The 17,899-nt window shown below is 34.2% G+C and overlaps 1 protein-coding gene across 4 annotated transcripts in view; it reads right to left on the minus strand.

Moving 5' to 3' along the window:
• Positions 1-17,899, minus strand: part of LOC132707056 (protein bric-a-brac 1-like) — a 491,329-nt gene that overhangs the window by 448,437 nt on the left and 24,993 nt on the right. For 3 of the 4 annotated variants that reach the window (XM_060678703.1, XM_060678702.1, XM_060678704.1), the window contains exon 2: positions 16,721-16,738. The exons of the other annotated variant lie outside the window; for it this stretch is intronic. In XM_060678703.1, coding sequence (XP_060534686.1) covers positions 16,721-16,738 — 18 coding nt within the window. The remainder of the gene's footprint in view (positions 1-16,720; positions 16,739-17,899) is intronic. 4 annotated transcript variants of the gene reach the window in all.

The following is a 17,899-nucleotide window of genomic DNA, read 5'->3' on the forward strand; positions in this document are numbered from 1 at the left end:
CTCCTTATGCTTATGGCTTGAAAAATAAGCACGATATGTAACTTTTAACATGCCAGATTTCAAATATTGTTGATTAAAACTTTATATGCTCTAAACGTCTTTACTTTGTAAGGCGGCAAAGATTTTGTAAAGTTTCGATAAAGTTGTTTAAATCAAATCATCGTTTAAAATTAAAGTTACCGAACTACTTTGTGTACTCAATTCTCAGGGAATGGGGCCTTAACACATAAACGAGGTGTAAACCATTTTAGAACAATAAAATAGTTTTATAGGTGTGTTTTTAAACACATACAAATTTACGATTTACCTAGAATCATTATTTTCAAATAAAATAAAAAACCATTCCAGCAAAACAGGTTCGTTAGGATGGGTAACATTAATTCAATTTTATGTAGTGGCAAAAACGTTTTACTAAAAAAAATGCGCTAAAACAAAAAAAAAAACTCTTCAGTGAAGAAGAAATCTTTATTATCCTGTTGTAAGAAGTATCCCATTATTGTTTAGAAAGTAAAGGCTTGAATAGTTAAATTAGGTTCGATCCAACCGCGGTAAATGTTTGTTTTCTGGTTCATCCCAATTTGAAAAGTGTAAACTGTCAGAACTGTTTGCAATATGCACTGTATGCAAGTATTTTATAATTTCGAGAATCGACTATTTTATTAAATACTTAGTGCAGACTACTTCTTGGTTTGTTTTCATGTGGCTTACTTATAGTCGCTCTCATTAGTACTAAATGCTAAATACTTGTTTTACTTCAAGAATGAGAAAAGCATTTTTCAATGACTTTTATGATACGGTTTTATTTAAAATGGGTTAAGAAAGCTCCAGAATTTGTTTTAATTGAAGAAAAGTGTGAATATTGCGGTGCATTCAAATTTGCATCTCTGAATCGTTAATAATCACCTATGTCTTAAGTGTGGAAATTCTCTCCTGTATATCCAGGATTGAAGATTTCAAGTAATAAAAGTAATGCAGTTTCGTCAATATCTTCTTTGAAAAGTTCAGTATGAGGATGACTTAGAGATGTAATAAACAATTTGTAAACCTTATTATTTCAGTGTCAATCCAATTCAAATTAATTTCAAACGAAAGTAATAACACAAGTGGCGTCAGAAGGAAATTTGAGTAAATATCGTAGATGGTGACATATATCACTCACTTTTTTTTTCAATAATGAGATTGCCATTATTCTTCTACTTAATAATGGTATTGCCATTATTAACCTCACTTTTTTTTTTCAATAATGGGATTGCCATTATTGAACTACTAATGGTCCTCTGTGCTTCGGTTTCAATTTTCCTGCGCCGGCTAGCTGAGAATCTTCCACAGCCACAAGGCCCTAGAGTCTTTGCAACGGACTTTTCTGGATCAACAAAGTTATCGGTCGGTGAGACGTCTAATAGGAGCTGCTGAGTGGCCAGCAACTTCGGATTTCTCAAAGTTGTTTTCATAGTTCAAAGCAAACGAATTAGTGGATGGCGAACGCATAAACTACATCTTCCAGGTTCTGCATTGCCTCCTCAATGCTTATTAAAAGCGCCAGTTTTTGTTCTGGTGTTCCAACTGTGATGTGTTTTGATCCTTCTTCAATTTACATTTAATGGAAGGCGGATTTCATATCTAGTGTAGTGAAGTATTTTGCATGGCAGAGAGCACTGATCTTATCTTGAATATGCGGTGGCAGGTATCTTTCTCTGACGACTCTCTTGTATCACGTAGGTCCACGCACATTCAAACTTCACCATTCTTTTTTGATACTAGAACTATCGAGCTTGCATATTTTGAGCGACCTTCACGAATTATACCAGCTCTTAAAAGGTTAACTATTGTCTTAACTTGAAATTTTTCTTAATATGCCAACCTACGAGGTCGATACACCACTGGATTAGTGTCCTTTAAGTTCTCGTTCCTCCTGACTCAGCTTACGTGACTTGGCGGCCATATAAAAGATATCGCTAACATATATGATATTCCAATTTTATCAGTTAATTCTAAGACTAAGTGTTACGCTTCTTTATGGGAATACATAAACAATTGTTGTTATTATCCACGATCATACTGCTGCTTCAAAATCTCCACTTCTGGCTGGCGATGATTGACGAGCGTATTTTACCCCACGCCCGTTATTTCACAGGAAAGTAATTAATTGTATTAGCGAAATAAGAAGCCCAACAGATCGTATCGGAAGCAGACTACTTGTAGATTCCGTGACCGCCGACTTAACAGCAGATTAACACAATAATTTAGCATTGATAAAAAAAAACTACAAACACGAATCCCATTAGGCGGGTGTTTATAACTGCAAATAATGTTTTCGTGCCACGGCGTTGCAAAAATAATTTACTTTCCAACAATATCGCGTATAATATGGTGCTCGTTGAACGATGGTTCACTCACTTGGTTTATTTATTAGGAAAAATTACCCGGCCTGATGAATTTATTTTTAAACTGTCGGTTCTAAATTGTTCTATTATTGTTATTTATTCTTCCATTGACGAGAACTTGTAATTAGTTAATTAGCCAGAGGTTTAATTGAGCGGCGACGAGTCGCTATAGGTTACTTCCAACTGTTATCTTACACAGCCTGTCCAACAATGCCTTCCATGCCGCATCAAGCAGTTCGAGCCGACAGCTGGTAAAAACCCGACATCCGATATTTTACCCGGGCTTATCACGGGCGTGAAGTACTGAGAGATTTTAATTAAATTTACCAATACCTAGTCATAAATAAAAATTGTTTAATTGCTATACGAGAAGATGATTTTCTTAAAACTTACTAAAATGTATAAAATAAATAACAATAGTTAGTTTCACATTTTTCTAAAGTGAGTTTGTTTGTATTTGGATATAACTAGCCATCTGTTAACTTAGTATGTTTGAGTACTTCAGTTTGGTTTTCACTAAAACCAAGCAAATCAAATTTTTCTTTAATAATTACTAACTCAGAATTTTTATTAAATTATAATATCATTTTATACAAACGCAAATAATAATCAGTGGCGGATAATGCAGGAAGAAAATTTTTCATTTTTAAATATAATTTCGGTCTGCTACTCGTTGAATTTTAGCACACAAATAGATTGCAATAATATTGAACAAAATACTATACTTTTACGTCCATATACAGTGACGCAGGTTCCCTTATTTTATTTAACAAAACACTCACCTCTTAACTACAACTACGCCATTGGAAATCCTTTTCACTTGATATTTTATAAAATATCTTTGTAACTTATAATTTTCAAATTTTCATAGTGCCGAAAACAAGCTAAAAGGCCTGGGTCCGACACTGTCAGCTTTTAAGAAAACGTACACAGCAGAAATAGGCGAGAGTCGACGCGAATATTCGACATTCATGGAAGAGAAAGCTCTGCTCAGTAAAAAATAAATAGTTAGTGTCTTTTATTGTATAATTTTCGTATAATTAGTGGGTAAGAAGAAAAGGAAAAACACTGGAGTAAAATTTTTAATGTAAAAAGGAAAAAAATAAAGTTGTGTGGCCATTAAATAATTGTTGTAGTTTACTTTGAGCTGCTTTAAGTTTAGCTTCTTTAGTTTATTGGGAATATAATTATAAAGTTTGTATATATTAAATCTAAATGATCCTTTAAACTATCTTGTCTCGTAACGTGTGAAATAATTCCTGCAAAATCCTAAAGTTAACGTGTGCAGACCTGTTCGATGCTTTTTTTCTTAATAAATATGGGAAATATTATTTAATGACAATTTTGTTATTGACCGAAAGCCAATTTTAATATGAAAGAAACACGATCATGCTTTTAATTATTATATATAAAACAAGCTTTGTGTTTAAAAATGGGTCATAAATTATATCAGCTAAATTGAAAGAAAAAGACGAGGGTATCCGCTAATTTGATTTTTGTATTTTCATCGAAAATATGCCATTTTAAGATTTAATAAGACCTTTTGGATACATATTCTTTAAAATTAGTCCCAAATCGTGTGCCTCATTGACACATTTTAAATTTTACTTTTCTTTGTCTGTTATTTCGATGGAGTATAAGCATTTATTTTCAGAGAAAATACGGAAAAGAATCCAAGAACTTCTGGTAATGCCCAAGCGAGCATACTAAACAAAGTCGGCACCAAAACCGAATCCTGAGGAATCCCTTTTCAATGTTTCAAGTTTATATAATGTATCGGGGGCAATTGCAAATAAATAAACACGGGGGAGGAGGCGCTGTCGTCCTGTCTCGCACGCGGAAAATCGGTGGGCCGCCAAAACGCATTTTTAATTGATATCCCCTTCCGCTATCATCGCGGACGCGCGAGATACGACCAAATTAAATACCGAAACTCGAAAATGCATTATTCCAACACGGGCTGAATTATGACGCGCTCATATTTGCAACAATTTTGTCGAATTACAAATTAAAAGGCCGATTTATCAACACCGGCGCGGTTTAATTTTAATAATATTATATGGCGAAAATATCGAAAACGACTGCGAAATTCGTTTATCGGCCAATTCGGCTCTCCAAGCTCGGCATTTTTCGTATAAATATTCAGCGGGTATAACTACCACAATGCGAATTAAACGATTGCGCCGCCGGAAAAATGTGAGTGAAATTTCCTAAGCTTCGGGGAAATCGTGCACAACTTGGCAACGCGTCATACCTGAATCACACAACATTAACAAAGATAACAAGTCCAGTCTTTGGCGGGCCCGGAGTCCATTGGCACTTCGTTTGTTTAACGCCATATTGTGCGACATGTTTTCGAGATCGCACTTGGTATAACCTTTATTCTGTTTAGGTTCCGATAAAATGAAAAAATTGAGATGTCCTTTAGTTAAATTAATTTTTTGTATATTAATAGCATATTATGCAACAAGTGCGGTAAACGGCATTTGACTCACGAGTTTATTTGACCGAGTGAGTTAAAAAGTTTACCGAACGTGTTGCATACTATACTTTTTCTGTCACCCTTAGTTTTTGCGTACATTTTCGCAAAACACGAATACATTCACTGACATGACTGTCAGAATTGACAAACGTCAAAATTCAAAGCGTGGGAAATATGTCCGAAAACATCCGATTGCTCCCAAACCCGTGCGGTAAAATCACGGAAATGTCCGAAGTGGCTCGGATTCGTGCGAAAGGAAACTGACGTGGTAAAGTGACGCTTCCCGCACGCTAGATCGATGCGTAATTAGGTATTTTACAGACGGGAGTAGAAAAATATATTTATGTTAAACAATGGAAACAATAATTAAAGCAATTTATAAAACATTTATTTATTACATATCTAACTTGTTTCTTTTTATTAACTATGCTTGGTTATTTTATATACAGGATGACTTTAAAAAGGTGTCCAATATTTCAGTTGGACTCATCGGGCATTAAAATAAAAACTAAGCAAATTCTAACACTGCCTCTGACGAACAAGAACGAGGAATGTAGGTTAATGATAATTATTATTTATTCTTATTATTCTAATGCTTTATTATCCATGTTTAATTATAAATTTGGTTGTCTCAAAAGTACGAGAAAAAATATTTATTTTTTTCTAATTTGTTATTATGATTATTATCATGCTGATTGTCATTCTTTACTAATAATTTATTTTACCATCAACTTGTCATCACGACTGACACTATCTACGCGAAAACATTTCAAAAATACTGCCTTCATTTCCCAAAAAGTTTGTAGGTTAAATTTTAGGAAGAACATCTTAATCAGTTTAAGAAGAAGAAAACCTTTGATCTACAGTGTACTACGCAACTTCTACAAAGTTTTCACGAAACTTTATAAACAATAATGATTTTAATTTACACTAACGACTCTGAAAATAAAAATGGCACGCTTTTGATAAAACCCTAAATTATTCTTTATTCATTGGGCGTACTTACCTTTTTCGTCTATAATAATAAAAACCAAAAAAACATATTTTTTTTTAAGTTCACGGAGATTTATGATGGCGTGGAAACATTTTTTTTTTGGGATGCAAATTTATTTTCTACCTTGACCGGTGACGTATACGTAGTGCGAGATATTGAAATGTTCGGATATAATAATGTGTAGGTTCTTCTAAAACTCACCCAAGCCCTTCAATATCGGCACAAAATTACTAAAAAGCCTGTCAGACAACGAAAAAGCAAATTTTCTCCTTAAATTCATCCAAAGATTTACACTCTTCAGCACCGGTACTAAATTCATAATCGAGTTTAATATTAGCCTGTCGTCAGTAAGGAACTTATTTGATAACATCAAATGATGGCAAACCTTGTAGAGAACCAAACGACAGCAAAAAAAGAAAATGGCAGTAGTCGGAACTGATATTTGTTGAGAAACGAGCATCGTGTCACAGATTGGCGTGTATGAGTGTCACACAGGAATGTCATATAAATATGTATGCGAATGTGCTCTTTAGCCCACAGACCAGCAAAACATTTGCTTTTAATAATGTGCGATGAAGACGAATATCCATAATTATCAGTGGAAAAAAGAGAAGCGAATTGACAAAACATCATCAAATAAGCACCAATGAGTAATCTGAATCCAAAAATAGACTGAATAATGGTGGATCCTTTGTATACAGACAGAACTTGTGTGATGAACACGTGTGTCAAATTTTGCCATGTAATCTCATACATCAAGACAGCCAAGTTCTTGATGTACAATAAAAAAGCAAATTTATTAAAAATGCGTATCTGGCAATGCGCAACGCGGGAACATTTCACCCGTATGACGTCACTCTAAACTTATCGTAAAAATATTATGGCGACGGTGCAATCCGATCCCGCGCAACGTATAATCTGCTATATGCGCAACAAAAACAATAAATATATTTCGTGTCGCATTACTATTAAAATAATTCACGTAATAAATGATAAAAGGCAGGAATTCGTCGACGGACGGGGGGACAGAGGGGGGCTCGGGCAATATAGCCGCAATCTACATGAACACGCTTAATATTTTACAAAGTCAGCGCAATAAAAATTAATAATACGAACGAAGACCTTGCCATCGAAAATAATTATTGCCATTTGCCGGTAATAGATATTTTGTTTAAATAACGTTTCACGGAAATGCGCTATTAACATACCGGCCATCATGTATACCAGCGGTTGAATAGACACGTTTTTTTTTTAGAATATATAATAAATTTTAATTCGATAATGGATGGCAGCGGCTCGGAGGAATAACAATTTCCAGTCGTCGCGATTGTACACAACACGTACACTTTTTATTAAATAAAATTTATAGAAACATCGAGTAAAAAAATAAGACTTCCTGCCTGGCTACAACTGTCTTTTAAATTGGACATAATATTTTTTTACGATTTTTAGACGATATACATTTCTTATTAGGTTGCGTAAATCCAAAAAACCTCAAATTCACAGAATAATAAAATTGAACATGGATATCAAAAGGATTCCCAATAAAAAATAATGCACTCGCTTTAAAAAAATGCCGTAAACCTTAAGAGTTTTTAAATCAAATATTTTCTCGATGACCGATTAAAATATTTTAGCCCTCTCGATGAACAATAAAGAAAAAAACCAAAGTAATAATCCAAATAGCGCACTTAAAAAAAGTAAAATTAAGATAAGAAAATAATTTGAAATATATTATTAATTATTTATACTTGCTAATAAGGAAAAAGCCACATATTAACATCACTTCTAGATCAATATAATTCTATTCAGCTAGTTAAAAACTTTTCAACATTAATGGTTACAAATTTTCTTGGAAAAGTATTACATTTTCAACATAAAATTAAAATATATATGAAATTTTACGTTACACTGTCCATCATCGTTACTCACTGGCTACATACAATTTCAACTTTCACCCCCTCCATTTTAATACTAATTTTTAAACATGGCAATTTTACCTAAACTAAGCACAGCAGAATACAATATTTAGATTCGAATGTGCAGCCCTAATCTTGTCAGAAACTCCGGTCAACCATTTATATCATTTCTAGGGCCTAAAGAATTACTGTTTCTTGTCACTTTTCTCAGATAACAAGTCCGATGGTTTCTATAAAAGGTAAAGCTATAAAATGACACCCTGAAAGGTGGTTTGTTTGTAACTGGGAGAAAAACTGGAAATCACGTGGAAACAGAGAAATGAATCATCCAATGTTATTGTTAAAAGCAACAATTACATATTGTAGAATGATTGTAATTACATAGGACAAAAAAATTGGTTAGCACTTAGTTACAATGTGGATGCAAAAATTTAAATTATACAATTATCTGTGTTGCGACTTCATTTAACACAGACCTGTTTGAGCAAATAACGTTGCACCATCAAATATTATTTAAATATGTAAAAGTTTGGAGCTGGCGATTTTGGCGAAAACTGAATCAACCTATCGGAATTCGATTACTTATTTAACTAACTGGTGGTTTTGACATCTAATATATAAAATTATATCATTATCATCTTTAAATTTTAGGTCTTGCAACAAGAAATTTGGCGTCATTGCCATTAAAAACTTATATCTCAGCAAGTTTAAAGGATAATGCTGAAAAGGAAACATGTTGCGGTGCATGTGGACGTCCAAATAGTTAAATAAAATATAGGAAAAACGCTTTGGGAAATGCAAAACCAATCTAACTGATATTTTTGAAAAACCACCGAAATTTTTGATTTTTATATATTTCATTTTATTTCTTTTTGAGAATGATCAAATACCGAAACTTTTCATTTAATAAACTTTTGCTGTATTGGATTGGATTGTTTTGGTTAGTTTTGGAGATAAGGCAGGAAAATTTTGATCGCAACCCATCGGGTCTGGATAGTATAAAAATTACATATTTCCTCAAAATTGGCAAATACGGTTTATACCAATATATTACTCAATATTTTTAAAAAACTTTCACACCATGTGTCCATATGATGGAGAAGTTCCAGACACATATTTAGACGATTTATTACTCCAGAAATGTGTCAATGAATTATCGCTAGAAAAGCTTAAAAACCAATGTAAAATACAAATTAGTGATTTGGTCAGACAGATTGGGAAAAAATCTTCAAACCTCCAGAAAAATGTTTCTCTTTACCACCTGACTAAGTCGAAGTTTCTATTGTTACTATAGTGTACCGGCTACTGCAATACTATTTACGAATCTTCTGGATTCCTCCTGTGGGTGATTTGCGAAACGTCACCAAGTTCGATTTGTAAATAGTAACTTTTAAACATGGCCGACAAAACTTTTTGTAGTGATTTTTGACATATCACAGTGTCTCCTAGGCACAAGCCAATAAGAAATATAAATCACAAAAGGTTCGCAAATATTATCTTAAAGTCAAAAAAAATTCCAAAAACTAAAATCTACCGGCACCCAGCACTTAATAGGTAGAAGTGAAAATGTTGAAAGGTTAGATGATAGTAGTTAGATGCGCAGCAAGTTAAAACAATTGTTTCTCTTTAGTAACTTTCAGTTTGACATAACGCGAGTTTAGTTGGTCCAAACCACGCCCCCTAGCACCGAAAATAGCCAATGAAAAAATGTATCCCTGATGACTGATGACATTGTAGTATCCGATTTTCAAAAAAACTCCACCCTGCCGTTAACCCAGCAGTAAATTTACAAAATGTGCACCTTTCCGACGACCAGCAATGAAAAAAAAACATGCCGGATATTTTCATGTCGAAGCGACGTGCAAAACAATTGAATGTTACGTTGCAAAGTCTTAAATTATGCCCTTATTGAAGAAAGGCACTATCAAGCTTAATCATTTTATTGAGCGAATTCGTTTTAATCCGATGGGCCGCATGTGACCCCCAGTGCGACCGACGCATTGAAAACGCATCATGTCGGTATGTAATTTTATATACGGAAAACTTAAACTTGCCCACATACATTTATCTGTCAATTGTATACGGCACGAACAATGGGCCGCTAATGTGGTACAGTAGCGGCGTGGACGACGACCGCTTTGTTCGACCAAACACGAAATTGTTAATTAATATACGAAAGCTGCAGTATTTTCCCATCCGACGAGGGTGAGGAACGAGAATAGCGAAATTCGAATTTCACGATGGACGTCGGTCGGCACCGTTCGATTCCAGAAAAGACGAAATTGCAACATAAAAATAAGAAGTTATAAAAATACACCATTTACTTATCGAAAAAGAAGAGAAATTTAAATTTAATATACTTTAATACGAGTTTAAATCGATTAACGGCACGAGTCAAATTAAGTTTTTTTTATTACTAAAAACAAATAGAATTATTGACAATTTATTTTTAATTAATTTAATTATTTTTTAACGCAACAATAAGCTCTGGGATAGAGGTTGGGGTACGAAGCCTAGCTCGAATTTTCCGTTTTAGCTTATCCCATAAATGTTCGATCGGACTGAGCTCGGGACTGCATGCTGGCCACTCCATAACTCGAAAACCCACTTCTGTAATGTAATCTTGCACGATTCTTGCGGTTTGCGACCTAGCACTGTCGTGAATAAAAATTAATTCTTCTCCAATGTAGTTGGCATATGTACCACGTCATCTGATCGTGCGTCCATAGAAATTGCACCACATATCATGCAAGAATCGCGTCCATAAGGGTTCCTTCCGGTCGTCACTGCAGCATTCTGCAAATCGCTCTGCTAGTCTTCGGTACAGTTCAATACAGACCCCAATGTCCAATTCAGATGAACCCGTGCAAAACGTAGGCGTGCTTGTCGATGAGCTGGAGTAAGTTCTGGGGGTCAGGTTATTTTCATTCAGCCTTCTTCTCACTGTCCACTGACTAATAGCAACCCTTCGAACATCATTGAGCTTTCGTTGCACTTGAACCGCATTAAGGTGACGATTTCTTATTATTATTGACACAATAAAGCGGCCATTCCCCTTCTGCCTGTTCCAGGGCGCCTAGCAAAGAATCCAGTCTCCTCATACCGTTAACATACTCTGCGAACTACTGCGCGTGTCATATCCAGTTGTCGAGCAACAGCTCTCTGGCGAAGTCTTTCGACTAAAGCGATGTAGCAATTTCAGTCTATAACAAGTTTGTTACTATAACTGGTAACTACGGCTTGAACATGTTTCATTTGTTTAACCCTAGCTAAGCATATAAAAGATCAGCACTCTTGACAAATTTAAACTCATACTAAAGCATATTAAATTGTCTTCTAAATTCCATTTTATCTTTTGGGTCAGATGAATAGAAAAAAAAGCTAAAGTCAAAAATGTACAGTGCCTCGATTTCCATGAACGCAAGTTTAGTTTCTTACGATAAAAAAAATGTCAACTCAATACCTCAATGCAAAAACTCAAAAAAAAGCACAAGAGTTTAGGAAAGAAATGTATTAAAAATCGAGCGAACTGTCTCGCACAAGATTGCAAAGGTACTCCCAATGTTGGCGCAGGAAATAAGGCTATTTTAATGAATTTGTTCGTTTGGAATGAACTTCCAATGAGCCAGAAAGAAGTGAGGCGAGAAATATTTGACCGGCTACGCCATCATGTTTAATATTTATTTATCAAAACATGATGTAATTTAAAAACAATTTCCAATTAACATTTTAAATCCTCTATGGAGCTGCAAGTCTGCGTGTGCACGTATTTATTATAGAGTACATTACTAAGACCAAGTAAATTGGATAAAGGAATATGTATTAGTATACGATTTTATAAAAATATACTGGAACTCGAAAGATAAATACAAACAAAAAATATATATACACTACCACATTGTTTGTGCGACAATTATCAATCAAATCATAATCCATAAATTTAAACCTGCTTTCATACTTTTCCATTTTTAATCCCGCATTCAATCATTTAAAATGTTGGGAGCTATAGCATTACAGTTAATGATGGGAACTATAAGGCTGGGAATGACTATGTTGTAATATTGTAATTTCTATAATCACAAAATATTCATCAATAGAAATTGTTGGCGCATGTTTCATTTATAACTGAGTAACTCTAAAAACTCCTGATTAAAAATAATTTCTGTTCAAAGCTCCCTTTGCAGATATTTCAGAAAAACATTTGCCTAATACATTTCGTAATTCACGAAATTAATATATGTCCACCCACCAAAACCAGATTCAAACAGGAAATAGTAAAAGTGGTGCTGAATAAGGAAACTTGGAGAGCATTTATGCATGTGGTGAGCGATGGTCACATAATGGTTATTGTTTTGGTAAACAATGTGCAGCTAAGAAAAGAGGTTAAAAATAAATATCCTCAAAAGGGAGGATTTGTGCAGACAGTTTCAGAACAAATTGACGACCTAGCACACATATTTATCGAGCTGTTTTATTGACCCTGAGATTACATACATAGTTACTACCAGCGCAGTACATCTCCAAGTACAGGTTGAAGCAAGATATGAAGAATCCTAAGCCTTGCCGTAATACAGTTATTGGTGAAAAAATATCCAGTTTTGTCGTGGTCCAAATCTCAATTGAAACTGTCTGTTTCAGTTGTTATTAGGAGCACTTGTTTAACAACACTTTTATTTCAGCAATGTTTTACGTCTTTTTCGGACAACGAACAAATCAACGACAACCGTATGAGGATCTTTCGTTGAAAGCGCCATTTTGATCGTACCCTAAGGGCCGAACGATACATAAAACGCACGCCTCTGATCCGTCACCAACTGACTCAATTTTTTTTTGTACCCAAGACGCAAAACAGAAATAATTTAATACTAATCAGCCAGGAAACTTATTACGAGCGACCCACATCTATTTCTCAATTGTTAATAATAAGGAAAACTATGCGACGGACGGGAACGGGACGGCACGCAGAATCCGACAAAGACGGCGATATACATCGTCGTCTGGGATTCGTTCCGCGCGCCTAATTGAAATAATAATTTCGCCTACGGATGATTAATATAAATAAAATATAAATGGTGTCATCCTGTGACTGTCGGGTGCGGGCAGTCGGTTTTAATTAACTTACGGTGACTTAACTTTTGTGTCTTAGAGAAAAAAACATTCGATCTGCGGTCGATAGTCAGAGACGAGTTGACTCTATATCCTCTCAGGAGCGGCGTGAGAGAAAAGTGAGGCAAATTTTACAATAGAAACGAAACGTCTAGTGATAGGGACTTTTGTCTTTCTCATGCTCACTTATATCAATATGAGGGAAGGAGTCCGGGCTTTCAGGCGTTTAAAAAATAATCTTATTGACTGAATAATTTAAACAAGCTTCTATAGTCTTATGCAACTTCTTCAACTGAAACTGACGTAGTTCTGAAGGAATCATCAGCCATGTTTGACGAATTGTCATAGTCAAAATCTGGCGCAGCAGATGCATATGGTTATTTGCACAGAAGAATAACAAAGGAATGATGAACAATGTTACAATATGAAAAGTAAATGTGATTTCATATTAATTATATGTTTTAATATTCTGGAATAGTTTGAACAAAATTCAATACCTGAGACTTTTTGGACATGCAGAAATCAAAAAAGCTGACCGCAACGTACTTTTCACTAACTCGATATAATATTAATTATTTAAAGGTTGCAATTTTCAACTATTTGCCTTACCAAAAAAAAAAAAAACAAAGCAAAGAACCTAGGCATGCATTTCCTTAATCTGCTCATTCGATAGTTTTCAACAAAGATTGATTTCAAACCGTATTTCGTCGCTTAAATTTTTAAGCGTAATTGGTGAATTATCTAAATATATGTGATATTGAAAGAAAAATTAATAAAAATGTAAAAAAAAATCCACTTGAAACGTCCCAAGTAATGACATAATTTCAAGGAATTATACCTCTAAAAGAATTTCGAAAAAGAAAAGAAATTCTGAATGTGACATTGCTTTATCACTGCAGAAACTTGATAGAGTTTGGTAGTAGTGTAAAGTGTTACTTATTGTGTTGGCTTTTAAGAAAGTTGTGTATGTCTCTTGGTGTAATGTTGGATCCTAAATTAACGTTCCAATTTCATATTACACGTTTGTTGTATCCAGTAAGCACCAATGCTGGTTGTGTTAGCTATGACGTTGTCACAATTGCAAAAAATGTTGGCAGGTCAGCAGATTGGTATAAAACCTAATAATCTCAAACAATAGCAATATCAGGTCGAAACTTGTTAAGATTCCTAGACACAGAACTTTAAAGATTTTAGAAAATTTGGATTAAACGTGGTACATTATTATCGATAACAAAAGGGTCTTTGAAGTAATCATAAAAGAACTGTTGGATCCAATGACGCCGTCAATGTTGATGAAATGAGATATTTTCTAATTCAACTATTTATTTACTTTCATAATGTTTCAACTGGTATCTCAGCTCGTCTTCAGGTGACTGGAGTTACTGCAGTAATACAGAATTCGCTGACTGGAGGTACTTGTCCAGTTAAAACGGTCATGGTATATATGATATATAGGTTATACGATCCCATACATGCATGTAACTCTTTTTTCTGGTTATTTACTGTAAATCAATCTATTTTACTGGACGATGATTGCAAGTTATGCACAACTTTTTATTTCCGCTTGTAATAAATCAATAACCAAAAGCGTTACATGCCGCCGCTTTAGAGGAATAAATAAAAGGAATTCGAAGGCGACCAAAGCCGTTTTCTCTGAATCCTTTGAATCCCTTAAAACGCCTAAACAAACCGTCGAACATTTGAGTACACACGGGTCCGGGCCCGAAATGCGTGTGGGCCGCGCACAAACAAATGAGACGTGTCAACACTGTCCGTAAAATATGAGAAAGTGTCTTTCGTCTAGTCTTGTGCGTCTTCTCGCTCCCTCCTCAACGAATGTTTCTGTTTTCTTGGACGCGCGGCGGCGGCGGCGGCGTCTGTAATAATATATATTTATAAACCGCGGAGAGGAAGGAGGACGGGGCGAGAACCGAACACCTCCGGGAAAAAATAAATAATATTCCTAAACAAATTTTACGCCTGAAAATAATCCGACGAGAAAAGGTCCAAGAGAGAACCGGTATTCATATAACGAGTCGACAGTACGATCCGTTTTGGAAATATTCGTTGACGTTGTTGATACTTCTAGTGTGCCTCAAGGATCCCATTTGGGTCCTCAACCTATTCATTAACGACATTAACTCTAGCGTCTTACATTCCTCCTCTTTGCAACGACACGAATTGCATAATTCTGCATTCTAAATATTTCAACAGTAGCTGAACATTTGCCTCACTTACATATAAGAAGAGTTTTGCACTGACCAACCTGCTAACTGAAGAGTTTAATGTTCATGTCAGGTATTTCCGATTCAGATTATCACCAATCGAATACCAAACTACCTAATGGACTGTCCACTATTTTCCATGCATTTGGAAAAAAATATTTGGATGCAAATATATTTAATTTAATGGTTAGCTCTTCGGCACTTTTACCAGAAAAAGTTTCCGGTCAAACACGAACGTAGTAGGCGTTTGATAAGGCCTCTCGTTTACGTCATAGGCCACCAGTTCCTAGAAGGCCCACTATTTAATTCCAATGGTTCTTTTTATTATCTGTATGTGAATGTGTTTATTACTTAATTAAAATCGTCAATCCCCTTATTTGAATCGTGACTATTCATATAAAATATAGTAAATATAATATAGCACATCGGTAAGAAATATCTCAATAAATTGGTTGACTTAAAACTCTTTACACAAATATGTATTCATATTTTAAAGTTATATTTTTTTACAATTACAATTACAAATTAACATTTTTTATGTGAAAAGAAACTTCGTACCCTCTGTCTTTCATCTCGCTATAATATGTTCATTATCAAAATAAGTATTTTTGGAAAAGCAGATATCGCAGGAACAGAGAATGAAAATGCAATGAACTTGAGCAATTCAGAAAAGGTATTTTCTGAAACCTGAAAAATGTGTTGCCCTTTTTCAATGGTTCTTTTAGACAAATTGAGGAGAATCTTTTAGTCTAATGATTAACCGAACAAACTACCTTGTTCAAATTTTATGAGCGCGTTCCAAAATGAGGTTTTAGTTTCATTTATGGTCGATGTTTAACTGCAAAAAAAATAGTATATTTGAGTACTGCATATTTTTTAAACAGCATGTGAAATGCGGTTGGCAACCCTTCTTATCTCAAATTCTAGTATGCACTTAGAATGATGCTTCCTCACTGCCACGTTTGCTTACTATCGGCAGCACCACCACCCATCTCAAACAGAAGGATCACTACAGCATGTTTGTATGCCTTTATATTTAATAGCTCCTGCATCTTTGGGTATAACGTTCACAACTTTAGGAATTAAATATGGACAACATTACTAGCCAATATTTAATATTACCCTTGCGACTTATGGTAAGATAATTATATCCACATTTTTTCAAGGTGTGCTTTTCTTTGTAACTATAGTAATAAATATAATTTTAAGAATCCATCTCAGCAATACACTTGGATTTACGAAATGTGAATCAATTGTCCTAACCAAATAAATCATAATTGTAAATTGAGAATTTACTATAGACAATATAATCTCTTTAGTGACCTTATACTGATACCACATTATGCAACGAAGTTTAGTTCATCCCCAGGGAGCCTGCGTTGAAAATAAAAGCAGCATTATCATTATAAATTATACTTGTGTACGTGTGCATCTCTCTCCAATCAAATATCTGACACAACTTTAATTAAAATAATAATCCAGGAAAAATACAAACTTCTCCAACTCTGGGCAGTTGCGAAATACCATTTAATTAAAAATGGGTGAACAATATTCCTGCACATGAGGGGAAAAATTCGAATACACATTAGTATTGGATATCGCATAGTTACCTTTTGATCCGTACAGACCTGAGAACATGAGACGTATTAGGACATTTTACATACATTTTTGAATAAAACAATCATCCAACACGTATCAATAATTCTTGTAGGCAAAAAGACGAAATGAAAGCGGACCAAATCTAAACACGCAAAATAAAATTAAATTAGAGTTTAATTAAATTTAATTTTAATATTAACGTGTATGGACATTTTTAGGAAGTTAAATTTACATAGGGCGTAAACTAATTATATGCTAATACTGACTGGTTTTCATTGAATAAGAAATAGAAATTTAGTTTAAAAAACAAAAACCACAGCAATCAAAAATCACAGACAAGCGTTAAAGTGAAAAGGAAATATTTGCTATATTTTCATACAATTTTAGTTAACCAAAACTAGCGGTAGATTTCTGGACCACAGTTTATCGCATATCATTAGATAAGTACGGTTAATAAGTATGGTTAATTAATATGAACAAGTGCCAGTTTATCCATGTAGAGCCAAACATGTAAACCATATAATATCACTTCTTCATTAAGCTGATTGTACGCTAGCAATTTATCATAATATAGAACACTATTTAAAAAAAATCGTAGACCTAGGAGCAGGAATTTTTTACATGATTACAATAAAACATTAATATTTTTATTTCTAAAAAAATCCTCATTGCTAAGGTAAAAGTCCATTAACACATTGTGATCATATATTTACAAGCAATCAGCTAATATTTTTCTAAAGGTAGACAAGGATTGATTCTGGCCAATACTGGGGTTTCGAAAATATTGCTGGCCGTTATCAAGTGAAAACTAGTTCTAGCCGAAACATCGTGTTAAAAACATTTTTCGACAACGGAAATGCGAAACGCCAGTTTGGACCAGAATCAGCCAATACATTCCGACTCACTATTTCATTAAATTAAAATTAAATTCTTAAAATGTCATAACTACTTGATGTACTTTTTCAACGCTTTCTTCATTATCTTCAAACTTAGCAACAGAGACTTATATGAAAGAAAAAGTCAACAAAAGTTAATAAGCCTCTTTGATACATTTAAGGTATGCATATTTCTAAAAATTTCGAATTTTATAAATAACAAATTTACAAATTTTGCGACATTCTGTTAAATCATGAAAAGTGGCGTCTAATGCCACGCTTTGAATTTTGACGTTTGTCAATTCTGACAGTTAT

The sequence above is a fragment of the Cylas formicarius genome, unplaced genomic scaffold (genome assembly GCF_029955315.1).
Source record: "Cylas formicarius isolate icCylForm1 unplaced genomic scaffold, icCylForm1.1 PGA_scaffold_9__14_contigs__length_23061073, whole genome shotgun sequence".
NCBI lineage: Eukaryota > Metazoa > Arthropoda > Insecta > Coleoptera > Brentidae > Cylas > Cylas formicarius.